Here is a 15,400-nt window from a genome sequence, read left to right as displayed (position 1 = left end):
TAGTATTTCAAAGGAGGTTAAATCGAAAGCAACTGGACTTAGTTATTTGTCTAGGAAGACGTTTCACCTCTCATCCAAGAGGCTTCATCAGTTCATGTACGCATCTGACCAGGCTGGGACTGGTCCAACTATCTGGTGTGGAGACTCACTATTTAACCTCTTGTGTGGGCGTTCACAAGGGTGATGATGTCACTGGTTCCCATTTGTGCTCCAGGTGCCAACGACAGTCGTTTAAATGACTGCCTTTGATGGAAGGTTGGTTTCGACTTCGTTAGTGCCCTATTGTGTTATAACGACAGTCGTTGGAGCCACTTGCCACTTGTGAACAGTGGTTGTTCTTTGAGGCTAGATTGTTGAATCTCCTGGGAAGGGATGAAAGGGCAGCATTGTAAATTGGAGATAGGTGGTGTCTCAGGCCACCTCCCCTGTTGAGGGATGGTTTCAGTTTAGATGTCTGTCAATAAACCATTGCCTTTTTTTATTCATTTCAGAATGTCCCGTTCATCAAGGCTCAAGCAGTTTCCCCTACAAAAAAATACTGAGACAAAGAATCAGGGAGGTATGTTTCAAGGCAGATTTGAAACGACTGATAACGAAAATATCTCTGTGGCACCATCAATTTAGGGGTTTCCATTTCCTTTCAATACCTATGTTAAAGAGGAACTAAGCAGGATTTCTCCCGTAGCTATGCTACATTTTTGCCTTAATTAAAAAGCTCCAGAGTAATTTTGATAGTTAACTACATGTCGTGGAAATTTTCTGTTGCTGGTGAAGAATGAAATAGAGACTTGCCGGCCGACATGTGTTTATTTCCTTGCAAGAAAAGGTCAATTCATATCCGAGTGATGGTAAAGAAAAGACCTCTAAAATGGGGAGACCTAAACATTTATACTTGAGGAACGCCCCCTCAGGTATATTCCACACCCCTTTGTCTGCTGCAGGGGTCAGCCCCCTACTCAGGATATCTTTTTCAGGTATTGGCACTGACATCCTGGAGTGTGATTAAGAGGTCTAATCAATGCACTTTAAAATACAAAAGGGTTTGAGTATATCATGAGGAAATGAGAGGTTGGGTGTCTCTGGAACCTGATGCAATTACAAGGTCTAGACATTAGAATACACAAATGGGTGACAAACAAAAGAGGATCTGATACCTTGGAGGGAAAGCAGGGGGTAGGGACGTCACAAGTGATTAAAACAAAGGAATATTCAAATTTACCATTACAATTCCCCCTTTTGATTATTCATTAATCACACAAGAAAAAGTCACAACTTAATCGTCATTACAGTCTCCATAAAAATGGAAAATGTTGAGATAGTAAGAAATCATAGTTCGGTCTCTGAGGGCACCAACAAATCTTGTCCAGGTGTTCTTCAGAAAGAAGTGGAGAAGTGAAAAGGGAGTGGAAAGGGGCAAGGAGAGTTGTTGCTGGTTCCTCCACCGAACAAATGTCTTTAAGGTAGAAATATGGAACAGTGTCTGACCATGGTTCAGGTTGGGCACAGTTTCTTAATTGTGGTGAGTTTGGGCTGGCAGAATGGTTATGGATGGAGTTGAAGTATGGTAGAGGTAGGAGTCCTTCTGCACACATGACAGTGGGATTTTGGCTGTTGAGGACAATGGCTCATGAGTTGGGGTTGTGTGTCTCTTGGTGCAGTAAAATTTTGATATAATCCTCTTGGATGTATTCTTTGGGCATCATATCTATGCTTGCACTGTTCTTCTGTTCTTCTGATCTCTTGATGGTTGTGTTCTAAAGGAAGTCTGTCATTTTCTTATCGACCGTTGGTTCTGCATTGCTCCTCAGCTCTGTTGGTAGGGTCTATCATCTTCTTCTGCTGCGCTGCTCCTCAGCACTTCTGGCAGTTTTTAGGTGTGATGGAGAAGGACCTATGCGTCTGGATGGTCCTTGTTGATTGGAGTTCCTCTTTGTGGCCGTTGGTTCTTTTGTTGGCTTTTTCCTGCAGTGACCTCTTCACAGCTGGAAATCATGGAGTAGTGTGGACGCTGGTCGTGAAAAGGCTGATTTTCACTGGCTGCATCTGTTGTATAAAAAAAAAAAACATACACATCCAATATCCCCCCTTTTGACACATGGTTTTACCCATGTGTCACATTAGCAAAGTGGGAGTAAAATAGTAAGAGGAGAGTGAACTTAAACAGATCTATCCAAAAGAAAGAACCAAAATCAGGTTAGATAGTTAGTTAGTTTGTTAGTTTGTTAATGGTTATTCTTGTCGGTTCAGTCAGGAGTCAACCTGTTGGAAGATAGCAATTCAGTTATGTTCTTTTCCATCATCTGGTGGGGGAAAAAGAGTGATAGGGTTTAAAATATTGTATCTTATGACAGTAATGTTGGACATTTCTAAAACATAGTGTCGAATTTTAGTCATCGTGCTGTGGAGAGGTGAACAAAGGTGTGCCAACTGGGGAGTCTTTGCAGGGAACAATTACTCCTACTGCTTTAAAAGACTCAAAGACTGGCATTATGTAAATCGATAGCTTCTTGATTTTGGAGTGATCACCATAGGTTCATATATGATGAGGCCAAACATCATAGTGACTGACAACCCACAGTGTCTTAGGGACCTCCTGTAGGGCTGAAATAGTTTTAACTTGTTTCAGACAAAAACAAACATACAAACAAACAAACAAACATACAAGCATACATACATACAAACAAACAAACAAACAAACAAACAAACAAACAAACAAACAAACAAACAAACAAACAAACAAACAAACAAACAAACAAACATACATACAAACACACAAACATAGAAACATACAAACAAATTAACCTAAAAAGTGTTTTAGGTACCAGCTGGATTTTCTTTGAGTGTGCACAACAGATGTTAAACTCTTAAGAATAGCTCTAGATTGATCAGATGTTTTCTTGCCAATTGGCTGCGCGCTTACATTGTTTTTCTTAAATGGGTCCCAATCTTCCCTCTAATCATAAGTGTAAATGTGTAGAATCAAATGGTCCGTGGTGTACATGTCAAAATTGAATTGGTGTGAGAGAGAATGATAAAGCACATCTGTGTTGTCCGGTAGATGTGTTCACATTATCAACTCTCTTTCCCAACCAACTTTTCTCATATGTCTCATCAGGTCCTGGTGACACAAGAGGTTCATTGCAGTTTCTCTGGTGTCGATAACTGTTTTTCTGACTTCTGTAACAAGCTTGGAAAAGGCCATTAAGGGTTGCAATTTCCATTGATATGCATACTGCAGGTCTAGGGTGTGGTGAACAAAGTAGTGTGAAAAACATTTGGCTCCAAATTAGATCAGTTTGTTTTGCTACATCTGGGGTTGAGACCAGACAAAGGCCTAATTTGCACATCAAGTATCTGCCCATCAGGTTAATGGGGCATTTGGTCCATCTGCACATTTAGTGGGATGGTAATGGTATCTGTAACTATTTTGACCTGATGAACACAACACATAATTTTTTCTCAGTTCTTTCATAACTAGTGTCAGTGTTCAAACACAATTTGTAGCGATGTGTATAATCTATACACTCTATGGGTGTGTGAATGTGGTGCAGTACCTTTCTCAGGTTTCACAGATTGGTTAAGCTTGTCAGCAAGGATCCATTTCCCTTCGACAAACCCCCGATCATCCTCAGTCTTTGTTTGCTTCAGTTGATGATGTTCTTGTGAGAAAATACCCAATGTCCATGTCCCCAGTTTTCTGTGTCGGCCACGTCCTCTTCTTCTGCGTTCATGACTGGGTTGTTCAGGTTCCCAGACTGTGTTGATGTCAGTAGAAGTCCTTACACAGAAAACCAAATTCTGTATCTTCTGGTCCAGATACTTCAATCGTGGGAATGTTGAAGGCTGTATCTTGATTGGGATGACACAGTCTGTGTGCAATTGTAGAAGAGGGGTCTGGAGAGTTTTGTAGTTGAACAGATGCATTAGGATGAGCTGCTCCTGAATTTTTTTTTTTTTTTTTTGTGTCATGTTGGAGGAGTTGGTTTCTCTTCTCTTGTTGGGTATCGTAGATTTCTATGGTGGGCTGAGGGATGAATCGGTAGGTTGTCTTCAAGGTCAGGATCCAGCTTCAAAGCTGCCAACTGTGGAAACAAAGAAAAGGAACTCTACGAGCTTGGTGCTCTAGTGTCAGTGTGAGTTACATTTTTCTTTCTTTTTCAAAATTTTCTCTTTTTTTTTTTTTTTTTTTTTTTTTTTTTTTTGTGTTGCTTTCCCCATCTGTGAACATTCTTTTAACCTTTCATAATTTACAGACTTTTTTCCTCATTTCACTTTTTGTTATCGTTAATATTTTCTTTAATACTAATTTCCTTTTAAGGGATTCCCCTATTGGGAATCCAAACTCAACTGTCCAGACAGTTGAAAAGAATTTCTTTTTTTTTTTTAAGTTTTTGTCCCCACATTTCTTTTGTTCTCATAATATCCACAATTGACCCTCCGGAGACTTGCCTCAACGGAGCCTTACTCCCCATTCCAGCTGTGGAGGCCGTGCACGACAATTTCAATACAGACGTCTCTGTAAGGACCACTTTGTTACATATATCAATATAATAAAATATTAATATAACCCGCACAAGTGATAAAAGCGAAACCCAAAGTATTTAAACTTTGACCCCTGAGTCATAGACTCAGATACAATTGTGGATAAAATCAGAAATGGAAATGTTATGCCAAATTAAATCCCAAATTTAAAGGAAAAGAATAAAAAATGTCAATATTTCAGTGCTCACCAGATGAATTTCATAGAGTTACGTTCTTGGAATCCCAGCGGCAACGATCTGGGGCGTCCGCGGTCAGTCCTCCCTCTCAGAAGAGAATTGAGGTTTTGGAGGCTGGAAGGTTTTTCTCTCCCAGGATTGGCCTGTTGCTGTCCGCGTTCCGTCCCAGACGATTGCACGAGGGATCCCACTTCTGACACCAAATTGTCGTGGAAATTTTCTGTTGCTGGTGAAGAATGAAATAGAGACTTGCCGGCCGACATGTGTTTATTTCCTTGCAAGAAAAGGTCAATTCATATCCGAGTGATGGTAAAGAAAAGACCTCTAAAATGGGGAGACCTAAACATTTATACTTGAGGAACGCCCCCTCAGGTATATTCCACACCCCTTTGTCTGCTGCAGGGGTCAGCCCCCTACTCAGGATATCTTTTTCAGGTATTGGCACTGACATCCTGGAGTGTGATTAAGAGGTCTAATCAATGCACTTTAAAATACAAAAGGGTTTGAGTATATCATGAGGAAATGAGAGGTTGGGTGTCTCTGGAACCTGATGCAATTACAAGGTCTAGACATTAGAATACACAAATGGGTGACAAACAAAAGAGGATCTGATACCTTGGAGGGAAAGCAGGGGGTAGGGACGTCACAAGTGATTAAAACAAAGGAATATTCAAATTTACCATTACACTACATGACTTGTGACTTATTACAAGTGACAACGTAGGCTGTCTGTCTTCACCTGTCATCTCACGGCTGAAAACCAAGTGTAGTTTCTCACTCGCCGCCCCAATGTCCCACTCTCGTCTCTGTGGCACCGTGACACAAACGCACTCCGTAACCCGTAATCTTTTCTTTAAGACGGTTAAGACTATACAAACACACGTTACGTAACATCGTATATGTTATGTAACGTTATTCACCGCTCCATTTATTGATTTTTTGGCGGCTTCGTTGTAAAAAGATGCACATGGGCGAGAGGAGTGTAACCAAAACAGTGGAAAAGCGAGCAGACTTGCATAGTTACCCTTTAATTGGTGTTGTGTTACGAGTGTATCTGGCAAGACAGTGCATGTATGATAAACAATAACAAGAAATAATGTATTATATGTCTTATTATAATGAAATACATACAGTATATCATTCTTGTTGATTTTTGACTTTCCTTTCTGTTTCCCAGCTGTTATTCTGTGATAGCAAATAACCACTCAGACTAGTTGCTTTAGACAGGGCATCTCCCTACACACGAGAACTTTCTTTTTCTTTCACTTTTTCTTTTTCTTTTATTGAAATTGGATCTGTGTATTATTATTTTACTTGGAAATTTTGAAAAGGACCCCAGGAAGACTAGCCTGGCGTTTGTGCGTCGGCTAATGGGGATCCTGAATAAACAATAAACAATAAACAAAACGATCATACAGAGGAAAGTTATTATGACTTAAGTGCTGCAGAAGATATGGGGAATATGTACACATAGAAACTGCAAGAACATAATGATATTATATGAATTATGTGTGATTGGAAAGACTGGTCGGTGTAGAGAAATAACTTTCAGAGGTGGACAGCCAGGCTGCTGCTTGTGTGAGCTGTCCTATTGTGCTTCACTGCAGCTCTTGTCTCCTGTGTGTCCCTGGACAGCAGACTGCACAAACAAATATCAAATCACAACACTCCTTTGTTATTCTCACTGACTACTATTACACTTTACTATCTGATTTCACTTAGACATAGGTTTGCATTTACAACAGCATGTAGCCTATATTAGCCAATGTGCTTTGACATCGTAAAGAAAAATTCTCTTTTTCTTTATATTTTAAGGGCCGTGTGGAGGTGTTGGTGCAGTGGCATCCTTGCTCTGGATGGTATGTATCTTATTCAAAGTTGACTATTGTTTATTTTTGTTCTTTTAAGTATATTTATTTGGCATCACTGCCCATATAGTTAAGTGGAGAGAGAGACAAGAAACATCTGATGGTGATGGAGCAGCAGAGGATGGACTCATTGATGGCGGTATAGGGGATCATCATCATTGCCTTTGGCAGGTTGAGCTTCCTCAGATGCCTCAGGAAGTACATCCTCTGATGGGCCTTTTATGTAAAGGACCTGATGTTAAGATCCCACTGGAGGTCCTGGGTGATGATGGTGCACAGGAAACAGAAAGACTCAGTGCAGACTTGGGGAGTCACAGGGTGATGGGGGCATGGGTGGGTGCACTCTCTGCACTCTCTCTAATGTCCAGATCCATCCCCACCATCCTCAGAGCATTGAGCTTCAGTTCTTTCTGGCTCAACGCTCTGAAGACAGTGGAGATGTTTACCATTAAAACCTCACTACACTCAATAAGGTTCTTTACATGACAGCAGATTAACTGAGTAGCCCTTACACCAAATAACTAGCAACGCTGCAGTTGGTCTTAAGTGCTATGTAATATTTAATAAGCAATCTGGTGTGCTTGACATTGTGACTGTTGGGGTTAGTAAACCACTGTAGTGATTGATTTAAGTTTCATTAGCACTTAATGTCTACACCTTGTAGGTGCCTCGCTACATAGTACATACTATGTACATTGTGTCCTACATGCATACTGTGTTACATAATGGACTATTTTATCTAACCTGGCTACACAAATTTTTCGTGTCATCTTCAATTTTAGGCTGTTGTATACATAAGAATGTGGCTCTTTTTACCAGGTACTCTGATTACAAATGCCTACACATCAGAGGACTCAATGTGTCATTTGATATTTTAGTGTCAGGATAGTACATTTTCCGGTCAATTTCAAACAATATAACAGTAATAATGAATGAATGAATTAATGATTTTTTTTACTTTCGTGTAATGTCACCACTGTGGTCCATCCCATAAGGGATTACAAGACGCATTTCAGACAAATACAAAAAAAAAGACTGGACAGTCCTTCCTGTTAGTGTTACCTGCCACACAGGTGTGACAAATAAATAATGTAAGATTACTTTCACACTTTTTCTCCTATATTTGACATCTCATAGGGAGATAGATAGCAAGCGGGAGGCAGAGATAGGGGGAATGACATGCAGGAAAGGTCTGACCGGCACGGGACTCGAACCGGGGACGCCTGCGTTGTGGACTGTAGCCTCTATATGGGGCAGCCGCTTTCACTACTACGCCACGCACCACCCCTATATATCGCTCTTTGACTCATTGCCCAAGCCTTTGTAATATTTGCAATCTAATGTAATGCTGTCTCTCTATCTGTCTTACAGTGGGACAAAGTGGAAAAACTCCTGGGAACCAAAAGACAACATTCAAAATTAAAGCTACAAGCAGCTGTGATCGGCCCTCGCTCACCCATGGAACCACGGTGGCCTGAGGCTGTTGTTCATCTCCATTGTTTGCGTTTGTGGGAAGATTGGTGGCTGTGTTGAGGTTGCCACTATATTTTAAAAAATCTTCATTCAGTTTGTCGTATGTTCCTGTTGTAGGGAAAGAGAGAAAGGCTTTGTATTTGTTCCAAGTAGAACCGCAGAGGTTATAGGACTGAAGGGAACTTTGAAGTGGATCCAGGGAGAGAAGAGTTTTTACTTTGTTTACTACTCAATTTCTGTGTTGCTTTGTTTGCCAAACAAGGAAATTTGATGGGGTATGTGGAAAATAACATTGGATCTTTTCATACCTTTTCCCCAGTTGTCCTACGCTTTTTATGTTCATGAATGTGTTGTCTAACCTCTTCATTAATTTTCATAATGTCAACTTATATTAGTAGACCTATTTTCCCTGTTCTATTGATGAATGTGAATCCATTTAATAAATGTTATTTTTTCTCCTTCCACGGCTCTGTTTTTTTCGACTACAGATGGTGTGCAAACTAACTGGCGTAAAACCTGTATGTGTTTTGAATGGGATGTCTTGGGAGGAAAGCTAACATAGCTGGATTGTACTCACTTGTAAATTAGTTTGTTCATAGAGCAAGAATAAAACAAACAAACTTGTCCAGCCAGTTTGAACATGATTGTGGGCTACAAGACTTTGCGTGAGTGAGGCCACCTTAAGGGTCAAACAGTAAAGCTCAGATTCTCACACTAAGGTGCACTAAGACATCAAAGGGGAGATGTGTCAACATTGGCTATAGTGCATTAACATGAAGATAAGGATTCACACAAACTAGTGTTGTCCAGTGACAGTGAACATTATCAGACAAAATAAAAATGGGGTTTGATTTAGGCCTACTCTAAATCCACTGACAAATAGCTGTTGTGATTTTAGTTTTTGCATTATGTTTGGTTCAAGATGTCTGGTGGTGAGGACAGGAAGTAAATGGAAGGCAGTGGAGGAGGCAGAGTCACATCCAAGGCAAAAGGCTCTGGTGGAGGCCTTGGCATCAGTAAGAGCGGGCTTGGGCTAACTCTCAAAGACCCAGGTCAGCAAGGAGAGACACCAACTACTCCAGGAACAGGTTCAAGAAGGCCTGGAGGAAGACAGAGTGAGAAGGGCAGTGGGACTCAGGCAGAAGGCAGCATGGACAAGATGGGAGAGCACATTGCAGCGCAAAGTCACCTGGTCAAACATCATGCAGGGCAGACTTCTATCACATTCGGGTCCTTGTGCATGCAGTCTAGATTTCCTCCCAAACTCAGCAAACCTCCTGGGGGAAGAGTGAGACACCTCCCTTCCCCCTTTGCTCCAGAAGAGCTCAGCAGGGTGTCAGATACAATATAAATTACTAATTCAGTTGTAAATCTGTCAGATATGATTATCTTACATGTTTTTTCTTCTTCTTCTTCTTCTTTTTATTTCATGGGCTGAGCCCTCAAAAGGCTCTCTGAATCTAAGCCCAGGCACAGCTGTGTCCATGAAATATGAAAATACATACTTTGTCATAGGACTACAATAAAGACATAATTGGAAAGGTCTCCACCTGGAGAATAAAATATGTGGGTTTAGGGGTTGTAAATGGCTCCTTCTTTGAACTATTGATCTTTAACCCTGACTTCTGAGAATTTTTGAAGGGATGTAATTCAGCAACAAAAGGGGGTACAGAAATGGGACAAAGTGTTCTAGAAAGCTTATGAACTCAGCTGTGTGACTGTGTAGTGGATATAGTCAGCAAGTGGAAGTATTGCCCAAAATGGGAAACATATATTTTCACCCATTTTTATTATATAGGCCTACACATAGGCTATTCTGGTCACAAAAAATGTGTTTTCCACTCCCCTAAAACCCCCTAATGGATTTATTTTATTATTTATAAGCACCTATTTTAGGAAATCAGTAATCGTTGTAGAAACTACAGATCCCATGAGCTGCGACGTGTGGCTTGATACAAAGTCACCTGATATTTGTAGTTTTATCCGGTTTTCAGACGTATGTAAAACTAGGGTTGTGAAAATACACATATTGATGGCATCACATATCTAAAGTAAAGCCGAACTAGCGACGACAGTGCATTAAGTTGATATATGTTAAGAAAAAGGTGAATAGCCTTAATTTAAGATGTGTTTAGAACCGCTCAATGCAGATTTACGCCAAATAGCAATGGAGGCTGGTTCTTCCGCTATGTAGAACCGAACATCTAGGGTTAGGATTGCTTTATATAATGAATACATTAAATATTTACTTTAGCCGAACTTGTAATGGCAGTGATTGTAGTTGGGTTAAGTTAAGAAATGACACACAGCACTGCATTTGAGTCATTTATTTGAAAATATGTCTGGCTAGTTTCGCTGCAGCTTGGTTGACCGAAACCGAACGCAGCCAATCTACGGGGGACAGGTCATAGCAATAATCGAATGCGTCCAACAACTGCGTCACTAGCCTTTCTGCCGATCTCATAAGATTTCTTTTATTAATACAGCTCAAAATGCACGTGTGTACGAGGTTTAACGAATGCATTTAATAATATGGCATTAGTAGCATTCCCTTTGATTTAAATGATTTGATGATGTGAGTTTTATTTTCACACTAATCCATCCATCCAGTCTGCACAGGGACACCCAAACTTCCCCTGGCGCTTCCGGGAGGATCCCAAGGGGCATGTCCTAGGTCTTCCCCGGGATCTCCCGGCGGGGATGATGATGATGATTATTATTATCATTATCACGAATAATAATTTAATACAAGTATCACCATTGTTTTTATTATTATTATCATCATCATCATCATATTGTTATTATTGTAATTATTATTATCAATAACAATAATACAACCACAATAATAAAATCTACACTATATTCTATCATCTATCATTACCACAAGTGGACTTAAGACACAACAGACACAGTAGCAGTGGGTTAGCCAATTTTTTTTATGAAGCTGAAATCTTGATGTCATGGTTTATGTTTACATAGTGTAGATGAAAAATGCATGTCAGCAGAACCTCACCCCCAAACTATTCTCAGATCTCCAGACACAGATATTGATGAAGTAAACTACATTCACTTGCAACAATTTAGAGTTACTTCCATGAAACCTATACTTTCACTTTCCCCAACATGGACAAATGTGTACATTTCACTATACTAAAAGTGGAGTTAACCATTACTATTTTTTTCAGCTGACATTAGTGGATGCAGTGATGAACTGTCATGACAGGCAAGGGCTTTATGCAGTAATGTCTCCTACAGAATCCTGTCTGTTTTAATCCATTGTCATCTGTCTACAATTCTTCTTCTGAACTGCTATTGTGCTGTTCACTCTCCTCTTCCTCTTCGTCTTCCCGATCTTCTTCTCCAAGGGGGTGGATCGGACTACACGCAGGCGTAGCTCACAGTCGGCCATATGAGGACGGGCAACTTGCTCTGACTCTGGCTGCAGTTACAGTGCAGTAGATAGGTGATCCAGTCATCTGCACTAAAAAAACGATTCATAACTCTGTGAAAAATAAATCAGTATGTAGCTATTTCTTTAACTATTTGCATAATGTCACTATAATGTTACTTTTACCAAAAAAAATACATTATTAAAATTATCTGTGATTCTAAATATGCTGCACCATAACTGCATAAACGTTCATAAAAATCAAACCGTTTTGAAATCGGACAAAAACTGAGCAAGTTATGGTCATTATAGCAGAACATGCACCATAGGCTTAATGCTCTGAGGGAGAGAGTTGCCCTTCCCAAGATGGCCGCCGTACTGGCTACGCTTTGTCATTGGGAAACAGCTGCGGGTGATTCTTCTTCTTCTTCTTCTTCTTCCTCAAATGGACTGAAAGAGGAGCTTGCATCCACAAGGGCATATGTGCTGGTGACACTGTTCAGTTTCTCATTAAGAAGGTGCCGCTTGTGAAGTAGACAGCAGTGTAGTCCCCTGTATCCCTCTTCAGTCATATCTGGAGATGACACTAAAATGAAAAGAAAATTTTGATAACTAAGGCAGCTTATATTGATAATGAAGTCTGGATCATGCATTTTGAACATGTTAATCGATTTGTGACAAAAAAGGGTGTCTAGATTTGATGAAACTGCAGTAATTACATGACACTAGTGTGGTACTTTCATTACATGTCACTACATGCCATTTTACTGCTCAGTGGCACTGATTTATCATTACATAGTATTGTGTCATTGGCATTTGGGAAGTCCGAAGTCCTCAAGTCTCTAAAAAATAAAAGTCTCCTGTCTGTTCTGGTTGTAATGACCCTTCTATCATCTGCTGCTATCCGATTTGGTAAGAATACTGTACAGCAACATGTAAAAAATTCAAAGCATTTACTGTATTATCATCATCATCATCATCATCATCATCATTATTATCACCACCCCTTTATTCATTAGCATACAGTATAGATTAGTTGTTTTGCATATGATCACTTCAACAGGGTATTGCAAAGTAGTAAATGGAAAGTAAATATAATGAAAGCACACAATGCTCTGGGGAAAAAACAAAAAGACAGTTCACCTATCACACCTGTCACTGACAGAGCTGTCACTCCGCTGTTCCTCTCTCTATAGCCTGTGTTTGGCTGTACTTTGTATAAAAGGAGTTCAATATATGAAGATCTAACCTCAATCTGAATCATCAGATCATGTGGCGCTGCTCAGCTGTAGCAGTGTATTTTATAACGACAAACAAGCCAAGAAAATAATGATTGCTCACGAGTCCAAAAACACAAGTCCAACTCAAGTCTGAAGTCACTGTGTGTGCGACTTAAGTGCAATTTAAACCTGGTCATTGGTTTTAGAGAGATGTCAAAGTCACTGAGAATGCATCCTCCTTTCAGTAAGGGGAGATTGTGTGGAACCTACCGTGGTTCTTGATGTCCTGGTCAACCTGGCGAAGGAGGTTATCAAGTTTGCCCAAAGCCTTTCTCAAATATTGACAATGCTGGGTCATCTCTTTCACAACGATGAGCCTCTCCTCTTCCATTCGCCTAACCAGCATGACCTGGTCAAACAGTCGCCTCTTCAAGCGTAGACTCACCACTGTTTTGGAAAAGAGAACAGATATGAAACCATCAAAGCATTTTACTACATACAGCAGTTCAGTCAGACAACTCTGTAATGAGAACAAATCATTTATTGAGTGTAAGCACAGCATAGGTATCCTTGAGCATGGCTGCAGCAGGTTTGGTGTCAGGCTCTGTCTCACGCCTGAGTTCCACTGGATCCGAGTCAGCTCCGTTCCAGCCCCGGTACGTTTTAGCTCCGACAGACGCAGCAAATCCTCGTCCACCGGATCCGTTCCTGGTCCGTCTCTGATCCATTGCAATGCTTAGCGGAGACCAGAAGAGCTGGAGTCGCGAGATCACAGGAGAACTACTCGGAATGGTGCGGAGAGGGATCCAGTGGAATTTGTGGGTCAGTAATTCGTTACCTGAATGACCTGGTTTGCCAGACATTACAGGTAATGAAGCAGACCCCCACCGGGGATCAAGAGACAGAGCCCACAGGTGGATGCTAGGCAGCAGCCAGATGTAAGCAGTAGCTGCAGAGCATAGCCAGGGATGAGCAGGTAAGCTGGGGGGTTTAAATAACCCACTTCCATTTGGATGAGGAGAGCAGGTGACTGATCAGCTGATCAGGATGGGCGCAGCTTGACTCGTCTGCCTGAACTAGCTTCACATTATTTGAATTCTATGAATTTCAAAATCACAAAAAACACTTGCTTACCATCTCCTTGTGCATCCCAAGGCAGAATGACATTGTCAGAGAGACTGCACACTGCTTCAGTGTCAATTTTTGGCTCAAATGCAGGTTCAGCATTGTAGTGCATGATTGCGTCTTTCAGTTTTTTCTTGACCTCAGCTAGTCTCCTCCTTTTTCGCTGCCTCGTTTTGTTGCTGTCTGTTTAATTAAAAGAAATATTAGGAAAAGAACTAAAAAGCATAGGCTGTTGAGTGATGTAATACTTCATACCATTTTGTCGATAGAGATCATTTTTCTTCTTTCTTATGGAATAAATCATGTCCTCTATCTCCCTCTGGAGCTCCTCCTGGCTACTGTCAGCACTACATGTAGGTCTCTCTTGAAAAACAGAAACAAGGCAAAATGTAAAAGTCATGCAGTCACATATAACAAGACCTATTATGTTGACACACACAAACACCAACCCCATTACACACCAGAGGCCGCCCACTGCTTCACATCCTCCACCCACTGCTCTGTGTCCTCCAGAGATATGTTCAGCTCCTGTTTGAGATGTTGGAGGTTGGCACCTTCCACATCTGCTCTCTGTGTGGCCTATTTTGAAGGTTTGAAAAAGAGAGATGAATACAAGAGCCCAGGGTGTAATCTCTCAATATACAGCTGTTAACAATTAATTGACAATACATCAAATAAATAAAGGTTCCTTGAAAAAAATAACTTATTCCCATATGGTCATTGGTGATCTACCCACCGCCTCCTTTATTATTTTTGGTTAGATATATCAGGGCTGTTAGATTTTTCCCAAAAATAAAATCTCAATTTTCTTCTCTCAAAAAACGATTTCTGATAACGATTTTTTGGGGAAATGACAAACTAATTTATGTGTGCTGTGTCTTTTGATATGACGAACCCACCCACCCAAGCTGAAGATCTCAGCTGTAATGGGAAAAGACCTAAACCAAGTCGAGCAGAACAGAGCTGTAACTGTGTAGTGGAAAAGGGTCACTAGTCTTTGTGGCAACAAAGTCCTCACGGTGCCTTAGCAAATGTTGACATGTTTGTTTAGAATGTGTGGTGAGAGCATTATGGGCAGAAGGAGGCGGAAGTCACTACCCAAGCGCAGCCCAGATAGATGAATGGGGGCTGTACTGTATACCCTAGTTAGATTTTTAAAAAAATAATAATTTTTGATTACTTTTCTAACATGGTCCTAACAAAATAATTGTGATTATGATTTAAAATCAATTAAACAGGCCTATCACCTAAGGGAACACATTAGCGGCATCAGGAATAAAGGGAAAGAGAGGAAAATTAGAATGCAACAAAGAGCCACAGGTGGAAATCAGACCAAGGGCTGTTTCTGAGGATTCAGTCTCAGTACTAGTCTACTTGCCAGCCCATAGGGCCCCATTGTGAACCCGGAAATGTTGAGTACCCCAAAGTTTTATGTTAGAAATATATAGTATGGGTCCCCAGTATTCAGAAACTGCCGGATGCTAACTTATATATATTGGGCAATTAGCACAATTGACATAATTAGCATAAATTACCATAGTTTCCTATATGGGCAATATTTCCGCAAAATTGACTTGGCTGATCTGGGCAATATTGGAGTGGATTTAG

At 40.6% G+C, this 15,400-nt stretch overlaps 1 protein-coding gene and 1 long non-coding RNA gene across 2 annotated transcripts; one reads left to right on the top strand and one right to left on the bottom strand.

Moving 5' to 3' along the window:
• The first annotated feature begins 485 nt into the window (after nt 1–485).
• LOC146966783 (uncharacterized) lies at nt 486–8,007 on the top strand. Its single transcript, XR_015034543.1, has 3 exons — nt 486–559; nt 6,534–6,577; nt 7,958–8,007. It is a non-coding gene; the product is annotated as an uncharacterized LOC146966783 (long non-coding RNA).
• Nucleotides 8,008–11,839: 3,832 nt separating this feature from the next.
• On the bottom strand, nt 11,840–15,178 carry LOC146966782 (uncharacterized). The gene is made up of 6 exons (XM_085764003.1): nt 15,167–15,178; nt 14,254–14,371; nt 14,048–14,155; nt 13,802–13,975; nt 12,938–13,114; nt 11,840–12,033 (listed from the first exon to the last, which is right to left on the bottom strand). The coding sequence occupies exons 1-6, from the start codon at nt 15,176–15,178 to the stop codon at nt 11,840–11,842; spliced, it is 783 nt and encodes a 260-aa protein (XP_085620129.1).
• Nucleotides 15,179–15,400: the final 222 nt, after the last annotated feature.

Source organism: Trachurus japonicus, chromosome 20 (assembly GCF_045865225.1).
Source record: "Trachurus japonicus isolate A0001 chromosome 20, Traja_1.0".
Taxonomy (NCBI): domain Eukaryota; kingdom Metazoa; phylum Chordata; class Actinopteri; order Carangiformes; family Carangidae; genus Trachurus; species Trachurus japonicus.
Note: the sequence above shows the minus strand (reverse complement) of the source record. Positions and strands in the feature narration are given on the sequence as shown.